The sequence below is a fragment of the Phaenicophaeus curvirostris genome, chromosome 2, assembly GCF_032191515.1.
Source record: "Phaenicophaeus curvirostris isolate KB17595 chromosome 2, BPBGC_Pcur_1.0, whole genome shotgun sequence".
NCBI classification, from domain to species: Eukaryota; Metazoa; Chordata; class Aves; order Cuculiformes; family Cuculidae; genus Phaenicophaeus; species Phaenicophaeus curvirostris.
In genome coordinates, this window is record NC_091393.1 from 93,295,772 (window position 1) to 93,309,846 (window position 14,075).

Sequence of the window (14,075 nt, forward strand, 5' to 3'; positions counted from 1 at the left end):
TCCCCAAAGCACCCACAACCCCAGGGCAGGCTCACACTGGTTTTCCCCCTCGCCACAGCATGTATTAGATACGGGGGATGGCAGTTTGCAGATATGGGTTGAAAAGCCTGTGTTCGGGTCTCCTTGCACTATCCCTGGGGTGCATGTTGGGAGCAGCTCCCCGTGACTGCAGGACCCAGGTGTGGGGCAGGGAAGGAGCACCAGGTCTTTGTGGGCTGCAGGGTATCCCTGTTGCTGTACCAATGCTAATCCTCCCTCTCTCTCTTTCTCTCTCTCTCTCTCTCTCTCTCTCATTTTTGGTTTCATCTAGGTGGCTTCACCATCACAGGTATGGATTTCTGCTCTTCCCCTCCCCCCTACTTCCTTTCTCTTAATGGCCATATGCTCACCCCACTCTTTCCTTTTCGTTTCCTCCTCACTTTTGTTCTGTCCTGGAGCAAAACTCTGGAAGGGTAAGAAGGCAATGTGCTGCGGCCTCATTGCCCCGGCTGGTCGCGCTAACACTGTGTCTTCTCACAGAGTGCTCTGTCTGCTGCACGCACCTAACCTGCACCTCAGGGAGGGTCAACTGTCACCCCTGAAGTGGCAGTCAGCCCTCATCCATCTCTTGGAGCAGGGGCTGCTTCTCCACTTGGCCCAGCCTTCCCCTCTCTGCTACCTACACAGGAGGTGTACCTGTACAGGTGTACCTGTACAGGGCTCTGCATTGTGCAGAGAGCCTATCCTAGCTCCCCAAGCAGCAACCAGGGTGCCTGGGCAGTGTGGGAGGTGCAGGACCCTGTGGCTGCTTCAGGCACGCAGCCCCTTCCCTTCCCACCAGCGAGACCCAGCAGCAGGGTTTGCTTATCCATCATTAGCCAGATGAGTATCCATCATTAGGCGGAGCACTGCAGAAGGAGAAGGTCCCAGGTCTCACACATTGCAGAGCAACCCCTCAGCAGCCCTGGAAACAGTAATTCAGACTAATGAGGATCTGGCTGCAACACTGGTCCCTGTGACCAGCAAAAGGAGAAGGGCTTCCTCTCGGTGTGGTGTTGTCTGTGTTGATGGGGGCGCAGCCAGCAAGGGAGTGACACTAACCCTGTGTGAAGAGTAGAGTTTACTAACCTCACAGCAGTGGTTTTCATGGGACATATGGTCCATACTGCTGATCTTCTGCTGATCGCTTTGATAGGCAAACCTGTCTTCAGGAAGGTCCAGGCTAGAGATCATCCTCTTCCTTGCACCGTGGTCACCATTCAAGGTACTTGCAGCATGACACCTGAGGGCCATGTTGGTCTAACACGAATGGGATGTTTGCCTACTGACAGTTTAATTCCCGTCTCCAGTGAATCCAGCCCTTTTTTAGCTCTAATGTCCTTCTGTTCCTCCCTGGTGTGGCCTGGAAACAAGCTCAGTGGGGTGTGCACAGAAACAGTGATAAAAGCCGTGCTGCCTGGTGTCCACATGCCCTGAACGTTGCTAGTCAAGGTTCGGACCTGCTCCATTGCTCTTGTAGTCTCCCTGTCACCTCCTCTTGCAGGGCTTGGGGCCAGGCCATACCTTATGGATGGCTTCTCACATGTGTATGGGCCAGCTATGCCCCAGTGCAGGTCTGGAGAGCTGGGAAATGGAGCGGCCATAGTAATGATTTGTCCTCTCCCAGCATCCCTGTGGGAGAGGCAGCAGGTACCAGGTGATAAGCTGTTCCCAAGCCTTGAGGGTGAACTGGACTTCTGAGGATGTACGAGTTGCAGACCTCTTGCTAGCATTTCCCAGCAAAACTACCTTGTCTGTTACTCCATGACCTCCTCCTTCTCAGCTGCTCTCTTGCTCACGTGCCCACTCAAAGGCCTTCTAATCTTCCCCTCTGATGGGAAGCCAGCTAAAGAGAGTGACCAGCCAGGCCTGGCTCACCAATGGGCTCTTTGCTTTGCAGAGGAGAATGAAGAAAAGCAGCCACTGACCAGCAAGGAGGAGGAAGAGCGTCGAATTGCTGAGTTGGGGCGCCCAGTCCTGGGGGAGCACACCAAGCTTGAAGTCATCATTGAGGAATCTTACGAGTTCAAGGTACTGTCCACATCCCTCTCCCTGTTTTACTTCCGCTTCAGCTGGGGACTTCCCTTTTGGGTTTGCACAGCATTGACCAGTACATGTTAATGGCATCATAGCAGAATAAGGCAGTTCCTGGCATCACAAAATCCCAGGGTAGGACCAGGAGACTCTTTGAAAGGTGGCTTAGCCAAGGCATGATGAAAGGGTAAGGACCACCCCAGTGCGATGGCAGTGGGTTATAATAACTCTGCATCCTCACTGTGTCCATTAGCCCACCGACATGGTGCTTCGGAGATGTTCCCAGGCTTTCTGTCCCACTCACAGACTGTTCGTGGTTATTATTGTATAAGCACATCAATCTGGTGAGCCTGAGAGCTGACTGGGCTCCAAAATGCTCCAGTTTGCTTTAAAATATAACCTCGTTCTCACAGTTTGCTTTAAAATATAACCTCATTCTCACAATGATGTGCTACACCCAGCTACTGCTTACAGGTGGTCTTGAGTGAGCCCTAAGCCTGGGACTGCCAGTGCAAAGGACCAATACCTTAAATGCAGGTAATGGTTGTGAAGCTAAGTGGCTGTGAGTGAGCGTGCCAGACCAAGAGCTGAAAACTGGCCATCTCATTATCTTTTCCATTTTTCTGTAGCATAAAAAACAACAGACTAGCCTTACTGTGTTATGGCTGTGGCTGTCTCCCTCCCATGGTTTTATTATCCACTGTCAGTGTGCATCTGAGGCATCACAGCATGCAGCCCTTAGGCTGCCTACCCAGGAGCATCTCCTAGCTGCTGCTGCCGTAGCACTTTACCTGCTAGTGCTGAGCTCCTGATCCTGAACAGCACAGAGGGGCAGAGACTAGCTACACAAATGGCGCTTGGTCAAATCCAGATAGTGCCTTGAAGCAGCCTAGTAAAAATTTTTCCCAAGGTGTTGGGAACAATAGTAGCTGTTTCACCTCAATACTATTTCCTGTTAAACCTCCCCTGAGATGCTTCAAAATCCCGTTATGAGAAGGTTCAAAAGGTCTTTTTGAACAGCAGTGAGAATAATTTCAAGTTCTTACATTTACTTTCACTGCTGGGGCTCTTGACCTGAGCTTAAAATCTCCTGAGCTTTCTCTATAAGTTTATGTCTTAGTAAGGACTAGAGCCAGCGAGTTTTAGCCCAGCATCTCCAGCCTGATATCCCCTAATTCTCTCCTCTGCATCTCCATCCACAGAACACAGTGGACAAGCTCATTAAGAAGACAAACCTGGCCCTGGTGGTTGGCACAAACAGCTGGAGGGAGCAGTTTATAGAGGCTATTACTGTCAGCGCAGGTGAGTTTGGACCACAACTCCAGGCAAATTACCATCAACTTCATGTCCCAGCTTGGCTCTATGGGTAATATGGAGCAGCAGGAGGCAAAACAGGTGGACAGGTTATTTACAGGATCTGCATGAATAGACAACTGATTAAACCCTTTCTTGAGATCACTTTTTCTGATGTGTAGGAAACCTCCTGCATTAAGTGTGACTGTAGCACCCAGCGGAGAAACACGCTGGCTGTTAGCAGACAGCAGAGAAGAAAAGTCATTTCAGTGAGAGAGATCTGGGAGGCGAACGCAGTGTTTGAAGTCAGTGGCATAAATCATGTTGGTGTGAAGCAGCAGTGCTCCACATCCTTGGTGCACCCCATACTGCTGTGGTGAGGACAATACAGTACTGAGGGTGGCAAGCCCTGACGTCAGCCACCGAGTTCCCTTCTGCATGGGTCAAAATTTGCCCTTGACTTCCTGCTTTCAGGAACTCTACTGCTCCAGGCAGCTGTGGCTGGAGGTTGTGGCTTAGCAGTCCAATAGCTGCAGCAGCACAGTTGTATCTGTGGTCATGTCAGATCATATCTGATAATACCACCCCTCTCTTGGAGAACTGCCTTTCCCTCACAATGCCCTGTTGTATTCTTCTTGCAGGTGCCAGTGCCATGTTTACCAGTATGCCCAGTATAAGATACGTTAGCATTCCCATATCTGTGAAAGATGAAAGAAAGAAGGTCTCCTCCAGATGTGGTTTTAACAGTTGGAGACGCTGTAATTCACTGTCTGGCTGTAACAGCCTCACAACCCATCTTGGCTTGCATGTGTGCACACATTAGGGCAAAATCAAGCACCTTAGATTAAATCACTGGGAAAGGCAATTTGAGCTCATCTGGCTAATTGTGCATTGAAACACATGGGGGAACAATCAAAATTCCTGCCTCAAGCTCTGCTGTAAGGGTAACCTCTGTCCAGTGCAAAGTAATTAAAAGTGATGGCTCTACCATTTACCTCTGCAAATGAGGACAGGATATTGTGCAGCAGCTATCTCCTCAGATTGTGTTGCCTCCTCTTGTAGCACAGTTATTCTTAGAGTCTGCTGCCAGGAGCCTCCTATTATTTTGAATATGGCATGAACACATCATGCAAGGCAATCTTTGCCACAGATTTTATAGGTAATATGGCTAAACTAATCTATGCCAAAATCAACTATTTAATTGCATTCCACATTAAAGAAAAGGTATTCACTGGTACTTGGATCCCATCTCTGTGACACACGTAGAGACTGCAGTTACGTGCAGGCCCTGTTGCTACTGTTTCTTGAATATACAGCCAGCATCAGTGCAGACAGGATGATTACAAAACATTTAACAGAAGTGACATATTTCAGTGAACGTGAGCTGTCCCTTGCAGATGGGGAACAGTAGTTCGCCTTTGAGCTCTCAAACTGCTTTATTTTTGCTGCTCAAGTTTTATGACACACAAGTTTAAATGCCTTAAACACTGGAATTTAGGTTTGAGTTTTTCCCTGCAGCCCGCCATGGAAAGCAAGTGAAAGCCATACATTCGCACTTCAAAACATAGCATCCACACTGAGAAAAAAAACCAACGAAACAAAAAACATTAAAACCCCATTTTTTATTCAGTGAGCAACTGGTGACAATGCTGGCAGGGAGGCTGAGCGATGAAGCAAGGGAAGAACAGGTCTGCAGAAGGGCAGTGCAGGTGCAAGCGAGGTTGTGCCATGCCATCCCGAGCAGGGCTGAACTGGAGCCTCTTGCCCATAGCCGCCTTCAGTGTCTACCCAACATCTGGAATGTTTCTTCCATAGCAAACATCCCAGGGTTTGTAAGCCTGTTCCTATATATGCATCCCTAGGTCACCATCCAACTTCGCTTTGCATTTCAAGTCACCTTCACAGGATCTGGCCAGCATTTCGAAAAAGAGACATTATTGCTGCTTAGCAACATGATAGACAGATCTGGATGAGTGTTATGACAGTGGCACTCATGTTCATTTTTCAGTCTGTTTTATCATCTCTGTAAAGATTTAGATCCATGACAGTCCTGGTGCCATACAGCTAGAGAGAGGATTAAAATATCTGCTGCAAAATTACAGTGAGAGCACACCACAATGTATCCTGCCAGTACCAGCCTTTGTGCAGTGAGCTAAAAAACCAGGCCAGCGTAGGCTTCCTAGGCTGAAAAACTGTCCCTTAGCTCCACCATAGTGCACATGGATAGGGTATATCTGCCAAAATAATAACACTATGCCACTGATTAGCTGCTGTTTCTGCCAAAGTGTGTTTGAAGCTTTAAAGCCAAGCAACACATGATTTCCTGTCAAGTTATTGTAGAGATGTCATGTTTCCCACTACCTCTATCTTATGTGTTGGTCTTGATCTGCAAAAGTGCTTTAAAGACAAATAATGTGTGCAAAGTTGGGCTTCCACAGGGTGCTGAGTAGGACTTCTCCCTGATTTGTCATGGCTTCATTTAGCCAGGTATTGAAAACCTCGAAAGATGATGTCTATCAGCCAGGGCATGTGTCCCAGGGCTGGACCACCCTCCTGGAGAAGATGTTTCTTCTGGTGTTGCCATCCAAATTGCAGTTTGTGGCCATTGTCCCTGGTTGTATCACCTGTCAGTGTAGAGAGGAGTTTCACTCGATCATCTGTACCTGCCCTCCAGAACACTGTAGGCTGTTGCCTGGTCCCCTCCAACATCCTGTCCTCCTGTTTCACCAAACCAGCACCTTCCACCTCTCCCCATAGGCAACATCCTTCAGGCCCAGTCACCTTGCTAGCCTCACTGAATCCCCTCCAGCTCTGACATGGGATGCTGTATCCCCTGTGTACAGACAGATGGCTGCATTAGAGGTTCCCTCCTGCCTTGCTCTCACTGGCTCCATCAATGAGAAAGCTCCCCTGTAGCTGCGCCTCTGCTGAGAGCCCCAAAGATGCCAGCAAAATGCAGGGTCTTCATGTACTGCAGATGGGTCAAACAAAGAATAGGTTGATCTCCCTTACAGGTTATTCTTGAAGGTCATCACAATCTAAGTGATCCTTAGGTCTTTTCCTTCTCTTGCTTTTGTGTGCTGTGTTGCTTTCTGTAACCTCCGCAAACAGGTACAGCCAAGAGGTGACATTTCAGTGCAGAGGGTTTGTTCTGCACTTTCCCAGGAAGGATGCCATGCCTTGATTCCTCAATTGGCTTTTCATCACCACCTTTGTGATGAGGCAGAAAACAGTTGTTGTGAGCAGCAACAGAGCAAGCAGCACACCAGCAGCTTCCTCCAGTAACTCTGTTGTCATAGCACAGAGCCACCATTTGAACATGAGGTTAGTTGATATCCACATATTGGTACATAGCGTACAGCAAGATGATTTTATTCTCCCTGTGGGAGGCTTTATTACATTTCATTATTCAATCAAATATCCACATTAAGAAGGAAGATGCGAAAGGAAGAATACTCACTCTGGCCCACAGTGGGGCAGATAAAACCAGCAGATCTCGTTCGAAAGCTTACGCCAGCCTGATCAGTACTGTGGCTGCCAGGAGAAGCAGCTTTCCCAGGCACAGAGCCATCACCCCTTTAAACCTAGTGTCTAGTGAGGTGGAACGTTGTTCCCTCACTCACTGAAGTGGAGCCAAGCAGAAGCTCAGGTTCCACTCAGTGCTCTTGGCTGCTCTGGGTCTTGACCCTTTTACCCCACTATCCCAATGTGTCCACCTGGGAAGGAGAGCCAGGTTCACTGATCCTGTTGGACAGGGATGGATTGCACGTTGCATCCTTCCCTTGGTAAAGAGCTTCTGCCAATAGCCATTTAACACAACGCACAATGGCCTTGGAATCCCTGATGCCCATGACTTAGAAACCCATTCTTGTTCTCTGAGGGCAGCAGGAAGGTTCCCACTGATCTCAGTGGGAAAGTGTCTCCTCCTGTTTATGGCCAGGGTGGTTCAAGCACAAGCAGGAGGAACTTTTGCCTATGCCAAAGCTCTGGTGTTGTGCACTGTGCCAGCCTGGAGCAGCTCCATGTTCACCATGCAGCTCACCCAGATAGGCTGGCCAGTAAGCTAGTAGAACACCTCTTCAGAGTTGCTGTAGTCAAGCAGGGAATCACCAGCCCCAAGGGGCTCACTGGTGGGGTCAGCCCTGCACAGTGGGGACCCTCTGGAGGCTGCCAAGTGGGTTTGGAGAGGCAGGTGAGATACCAGTGCCTGGAGCAGGGAAGGGAGAAACTGAGACGCCTGCCTGGATCCCTATGGCTTTTCCAGGACTGACAAAATGAAGATGTATTGGGCCAGTGCTGAGGGAAACGGATGAGGAACCAGGAGAGGGGGCATCTGCTGAGCTGTTTCCCTGTGATGCACAAGAAGCTTATGGGCACCAGTCAGCCTGCATGTCCAGGAGGTATGGCTGTGGATGCACAATTCCCTAAGAGCCTTTGGGGGCATGCAGCAGCTGGCATTCAGGGTCTGAGAGCCCCTGGGAGATCAGATAGGCTGGGCACAAGGACTCACATCCCCAGTCTCCCACCTGTGCTGGAGACCCAGGTCGTGCAGGTGCCACAGGGGCCACAGCCATGAGCAGAGTTGTCCTGTGTAGGGCCACATACTCAGCACATCACCAGAGCCAGGGTATGACCCACACGATGTGCCCGGTGAGCTGAGATAGTGGTCAGGACTGCTGGCAAACTCATGCTGAGAAAATGACCCTTGCAAGGCATTAACAACAGATTGGCGAGAAGTGAAGCACTGACCTGGATCAGGGATAGAAAATAGAGAGAAGGAGAGTGCATTTTTGCTGTGACAAACCACGTCCCATAGCTGACTCGTGGCCTGAGATGCTTGACAGCTACCTGGAATGTGTAGCAAATGGGAAAGCATTTTCATACGCAGGCTGTGCCCACTGACATGGCTCAGACTAGACCAAAAGGAATGGGCAGCCAGAGCTTATAGAGAGGCACATGAAGGGGCAGGGAAATGCCATAGGGAAGGACAGGTAGCAGCGATGGACCAGGGAAGTCTTAGGGCAGGAATTCTTCATGGTCAGATGACAGTTAGCAGAAAAGGTGAAGCATCAGAGCCAGCAGCTCAGCAGATGCCAAAACCAGCTGTCTTTCCTGAGAACTGGAAACCATAACAGGTGCTTGTGAAAAATATCTCAAAAAGAGCTAACTTAGGGGAGTCTCCATGAGGCCAGTCATTTCCCACGTCTGGTGGGGAAAGTGCTTCTAAGCAGGGAGTGTGTCCCAGAAAGCATCTGGTAGTTAAACCCAGGCAGAGGTGCTGGTGTGAAGTTCTGTGTTTTCTGAAGTGGAAGCTGGTTTTCAATATTGATGCCTTTAGAGGATCTCTCTGTGCTGTTGGAAAGGGCTAGGAAAGACCATTAAGCACCTCTGATAATTGCTCAGAAAAGCAAGATATTTGGAAGTCAAGACCTTCTAGGATCAAAATCATGAAAGACAGCATGGGCAGTTGGAGGGGGGGAGTTGGCAGTATGCACAAGAGCTTTGTCCAACCTCCCTGAGGATGGGCAACTCTAATCGGGCGCTGGTGGTTTTCCTCAGGGGAAGACGACGATGACGATGAATGTGGGGAGGAGAAGCTGCCCTCCTGCTTTGACTATGTGATGCACTTTCTGACCGTCTTCTGGAAGGTCCTTTTTGCCTTCGTACCGCCAACAGACTACTGGAATGGCTGGGCTTGCTTTGTTGTCTCCATCCTTATGATTGGCCTCCTGACAGCTTTCATCGGTGATCTGGCATCCCACTTTGGCTGCACCATCGGTCTGAAGGACTCAGTGACTGCAGTCGTGTTTGTTGCCCTGGGGACATCGGTTCCAGGTAAGTACAACAGCAGGGTTTGTTGTAAAGGTCCATCTAGGCCCAGTCTGGGTTTGAGTTAGGGCTGAAAAAGCTGAGCACACCGAGTTCCTCAGTTGAAGGCAGATTAGAAGTGTATGTGGAAGTTGCTTTTCAGTCTCAGGTGAGCCAAGAGCATCGAACCAGGATGTGAATTCAGTCCCTTGAAATCATTTCAAGGACCTTCCCATTGTAAAAACTGTGAAGTATCTATTTCTGTGGACAGCCTCCATGGCATCCACTCTCACAGAAGGAAATTAGTCTTTGATTGAAATGCTGCCTGTGTTGGCAGTCCTGCATTTTCTTTGTGAGCATGTGCTCTTTTAATATTGCCTCACAGGTGAGTTAGGTATTCAGGGCTCTCTGCCCAGCAGAGACATTTTAATGTGAAACCAGATTCAGCTTTGGTTCAGACAGATCGAGGTGAGGTTGCTGAGCTTGGGGAGCTGCTCAAAATGCAATTTGTGAAGATCCTGGTAGGTTCTGGCCCAACAAATGTTTGGAGATGTATCTCTGATCAGGTGTCACCCAGCCTTAGAAGACAGCAGAGTCTGAGGACTGACCAGTAAGAGAAAAAAAACCACAAGTTTCCATACCTGCGTGCCACTTTGTCTTCCCAACGCACATTGACTTGCCGCAACCCAGCCTCATTTTCTGCTGAATCAGCTAAGGGCCTCTCTTAGGGATGAACCGGTGTGCTGGAGAGGATGATCCCAGTGACACAGTTGCTCAAAGTCCCATGTCAGCTTGTGTGAGAGAGCCTGTGCCTTTCACTTACCTTCTTCCATGGGCTGTATTGCCCAGACATGTCCTGGTGCAGGGTGCTTTCCAGGATGTGAACAGGCATCAGACAAACATGCAGTGATATGAAGACTGACAGGGACCTCCCCTGCATTAAAAGCACCTCTCAAGTTTGCAAAAGTGCACACGATTATTTTCACACTCTGTCTGGTGCTAGCAGTATGTCCCAGATGTGGCCCATCCCTCCTCCTGCAGTGGCAGCTGCAGTGCCGCAGAGGCCCCATCACCAAGGCTAAGAACAATGGGAAATACGTTTTTCTTCCCTCAGCAGTCAGATACGTTTCTATGGGAGTTTTGTGAGTTTTTGAAATAAATCAGCCTTTTGATTTCTTTGCTGCAAATGGCCCTTCTCATTGTGCCTATAGGTGCCCAGCCCTACCTGGAACCGGGTCTTCATGCCAAAGCTGTGCTTCGTGTCTCATCTTGGAGCACTGCTAGGAAGGAGCATAAAGGAAATTCTATAGAATTAAAAAAAACCTGAAATCTGACCTTACTGTTTTCCTTTTCTGAGCCACACTGCTGCCTGTACCCAAGGTGATCTGGGACTGCAGATGTGTTAAGCATTCATCTTCTCATCATTAGCCGAGACTGCTCACCTGCATGAAATCTGGATGCTAATCCCCGCTCCTGCTCACCTTCTCTGCAGATCCAGAGTGGGTTTGGATGTAAAATCAGCACTTCCCTGTGGCGCAGAGCAGCATTGTGCTTATGTACTCAACACAAGATCTGCCATTGCATAGACAGATGTGTTTTATCACAGCTCTTTTTCCACCAGTATTAGAGGTGGTGGGACACAAAACACTGAACAAAGGTGAGGCAAAAGGTTTTGGAGAGACTTCATTAAAGCAGACAGAAACACAAATACAAAACTTCAGGTAGATAAAAACCATTGTGGCTCCCACAAAGCTTTTCCAACTTCTTCAGTTCTTTTGCAAGTAAACAAATTGGTGGAGGACCCAACGCAGTGTAGTACTGAGAAGTGTCGTATCTTGCTTGAAGCAAGCTATGGGGCATCTGGGGCCATGCTGGTGGAGGCCCAATATTTCTGGACATTGAGATTTCCCTCTTGGGCATTTCTGGCCCCTGACTATCATTCATGCTCTGGCTACATACGCCCTTGCCTAGGAGTGCCCATACACGGGTCAGGTCTGTTACACAGACTCACTATCCCTTACCCACTATCTTCATTCCCCAAGTGATGCCACTGACATTTGGCACCAAGCTGCCTGCTATTGTCCCTCCTTACCTGGCTGTTTCTCAAGGGTTTCTCTCTACCTTCCCTTTGCAGACACATTTGCCAGCAAAGTAGCAGCGACGCAGGACCAGTATGCGGATGCTTCCATTGGGAATGTCACCGGGAGCAATGCTGTGAATGTTTTCCTGGGCATTGGGGTAGCTTGGTCCATCGCAGCCATTTACCATGCAGCGCACGGACAAGCCTTCCAAGTCTCCCCTGGCACCCTGGCCTTCTCCGTCACCCTCTTCACCATTTTTGCTTTTATCAGTGTGGGAGTGCTGCTCTACCGGCGAAGACCCGAGATTGGAGGTGAGCTAGGCGGGCCGCGGACTTCCAAGCTGCTCACAACCTCACTCTTTATCCTCCTCTGGCTCTTGTACATATTCTTCTCCTCTCTGGAAGCCTACTGCCACATAAAGGGCTTCTAAAGGGACAATCAGAGAGAGTAAAAATATATATATCTATACATATCTATATAGTGTGTTATATAGGTATAGATATAGATATAATGCTGTGTATAATGAACAGAGAAAGAATAAAAGAGATCTGCCATGTTCACACACCTGCTGATGGAAGGCGGCTTTGGACCATCCTTTGAACTAGGCAGGACCCCAAAGCCAGCAGGACCCCTCCCCAGGCAGCAGCCCCAGCCAAGAGCCCAGCAGCAGGGCCCTCTCTGCAATTCAACCAACAGAACAGCTGATAGCCAGTGAGCCCTTTGCCATCACTTTCTCCCACCTGCCGCCTCCCCGGGAGGATGGATGCAAAGGTGACTGGGGCACCTCAGTACGGGGAAGGCCAGAGTAGCTGGTGAGAAGCAGAGCAGTGGGCGAGGGAAGGACAGGAAAGCAAGGGTCCTGATTTCCGACCACCATCCACCTGCCTTCACCGTTCAGGAATGTCCTCTCTGGCCCTGTTGGAGAGAAGCAAGAGACCAGACTGAAGACAAGCAGAAACTGGGAGCTTTCTAAGGACAGAACACAAACCATTTTCGTCATTGATTTGGGATTGGGTTTTTTTCGTTGTTTTGGCATGTGTACAAGTAGCATTTCCCCCCTCCTACATGTCCCTTGCCTCCCGCCCCCTGTGCTATGGGGATGCACAGCCACAACTTTGTGTTCAGTGTCCTAAGCCAAGGCTACATGGAGTGGCAGGGGCCTTCCTCCCGCCTCATCTGCCTCCTCAGGCATGCTGTCATGGTACTTGTAACATGTGCATGAATGATATGAACCCTATCTGTATATAGCATCCTATAGCGATAGTCCTTCCAGCCGTGTGGGTTGAGCATTGCAGATGCAAGTGTTTTCTTGTCACTCAGTTTTATTTATTTTATTTTAGTTTCCCCACAGGTTTTTGTTCTTTCTTTTTTTTTTTTTTTTTGGTTTCCTCTTAGTAGGGGTAAAAGGAGGGAAAGCTGTCCCCACTTATTGCTCCACAAGAAGCAGTAACAGCCGTGCAGATGTAGGTTATCGTGGGGAGGAAAACATATACCCCAGGTTTTTGGTCCTTTGTGTGGCCAGGGTCCTCCCCACAGCGGCCAGTCCAGGACATGCTGAAGGGTTCCACCATCTAGAGGGTTTTACACAAGGTTCCAGGGAGTGAGGAGGATGAGTAGCATCCGAGCCCAAGAAGACTGAGCATGGCTGGCTCCCAGCACCTCTCCTGCCTCTGCCTTTATAGCCCATGGCTGCCTCCGAACCCCTTGACACCCCTGCTATGCCTTGTGTCCCAGAAGTCTTGTGACAGCTCTTGTTTCTGAGGACTAAGCCATCAGGATCAGTCCCCAAAGCTGGTCCTTTCCCACAGCCATCTGGAGGCAGAGTAGTTGAGTGTAAGGGCTGAAGGGCCCTAGCAAGATCTCCCACACCACCAAGCATGGCTGGGAAGTGTGCCCAAAGGAAAAAGAACACATTTTGCACTGTCCAAATGTGAAATGGAGGGGAAGAATGAGGAAGTGAGATGTAACTGAGCATCGCCCCTCAACTCCAACAGTGCAATCTGGGGCAGTGAGCTACAGCTGGGTGCAGCGCCGGGGTGACACTGTGCTGTGGTGTTGAGCGAGGTCTTCTCCCCCTGTCTTTTACCAGACTTCCTTGTGCCCCAGCCACGCAAACACCCAGTCTGCACATCCACTGGTGAGCTTTTCCTATCCAGCCGAAAACTACATCCGAAGCTTGTACCATAACCAATTGGCTGGGGGTATTTGTAGTTATTTTGAACAGTCTGTGAAAATTTTAATTAACCTGTTGTAAGATTTTCTCTAAGAGTATGAAGTTATGGGGCTGGGGTTTTTTGTCTTCTCAAGCCTTTTATTCACTTTTGATGGGTTTGGGGGGGGTGTCTTTTTGTTTCTCATTGGTTTGGGGGAAGAATCAAACACAGGCACAGGTTGTTCAGGTTTATGATTACCTTTATGTACAATGATTTCATTTTCATCTGTTTGGTTTTATTGATTTTCGTTTGTGTGTATTGCCCACCACTATAGGCAGTGAGTCCACTAATTGTGATGATCCTTATCAATGGTACACGATGCACAGACAAATAAAGTTCGTAATGATCCCCGATGGATCCAGTAGTGCTCCTGCATATTCTCTATGGAAAACCCTTCCCTCCCCTCTCATTATATCCCCTTACATTGTACCCATCTCTTGTTTACTCATTGGTTTGCCTTTGCTGTGTTTCTGCCGATGACAGGGGGCAACAGTGCCTCTGCATGCCCTCCCTTGCCCCATCGCACAGCTTTCCTCCCACTCTGTCTCCATTATGCCTCAGTCTCCATGCGCTACAATGCAGCTGGGGTTCACAGCCCACCCAGCTCTCAGGGGAATGCAGGAATCGC

General features: G+C 49.2%; 1 protein-coding gene across 8 annotated transcripts in view; it reads left to right on the plus strand.

Annotated features, from left to right (window-relative positions):
• SLC8A1 (solute carrier family 8 member A1) overlaps positions 1 to 13,858 on the plus strand; it is a 133,330-nt gene extending 119,472 nt beyond the window's left edge. For 3 of the 8 annotated variants that reach the window (XM_069852909.1, XM_069852907.1, XM_069852908.1), the window contains 5 exons: positions 311 to 328; positions 1,919 to 2,049; positions 3,255 to 3,354; positions 8,905 to 9,180; positions 11,288 to 13,858. In XM_069852909.1, coding sequence (XP_069709010.1) covers positions 311 to 328; positions 1,919 to 2,049; positions 3,255 to 3,354; positions 8,905 to 9,180; positions 11,288 to 11,664 — 902 coding nt within the window. In that variant the 3' untranslated portion in view covers positions 11,665 to 13,858. Of the gene's footprint in view, positions 1 to 310; positions 329 to 437; positions 453 to 1,174; positions 1,244 to 1,918; positions 2,050 to 3,254; positions 3,355 to 8,904; positions 9,181 to 10,774; positions 11,152 to 11,287 lie in introns of those variants that run through there. The other 5 variants (XM_069852904.1, XM_069852906.1, XM_069852911.1 and 2 more) reach the window with 3 other exon arrangements.
• The last annotated feature ends 217 nt before the right edge of the window (positions 13,859 to 14,075 follow it).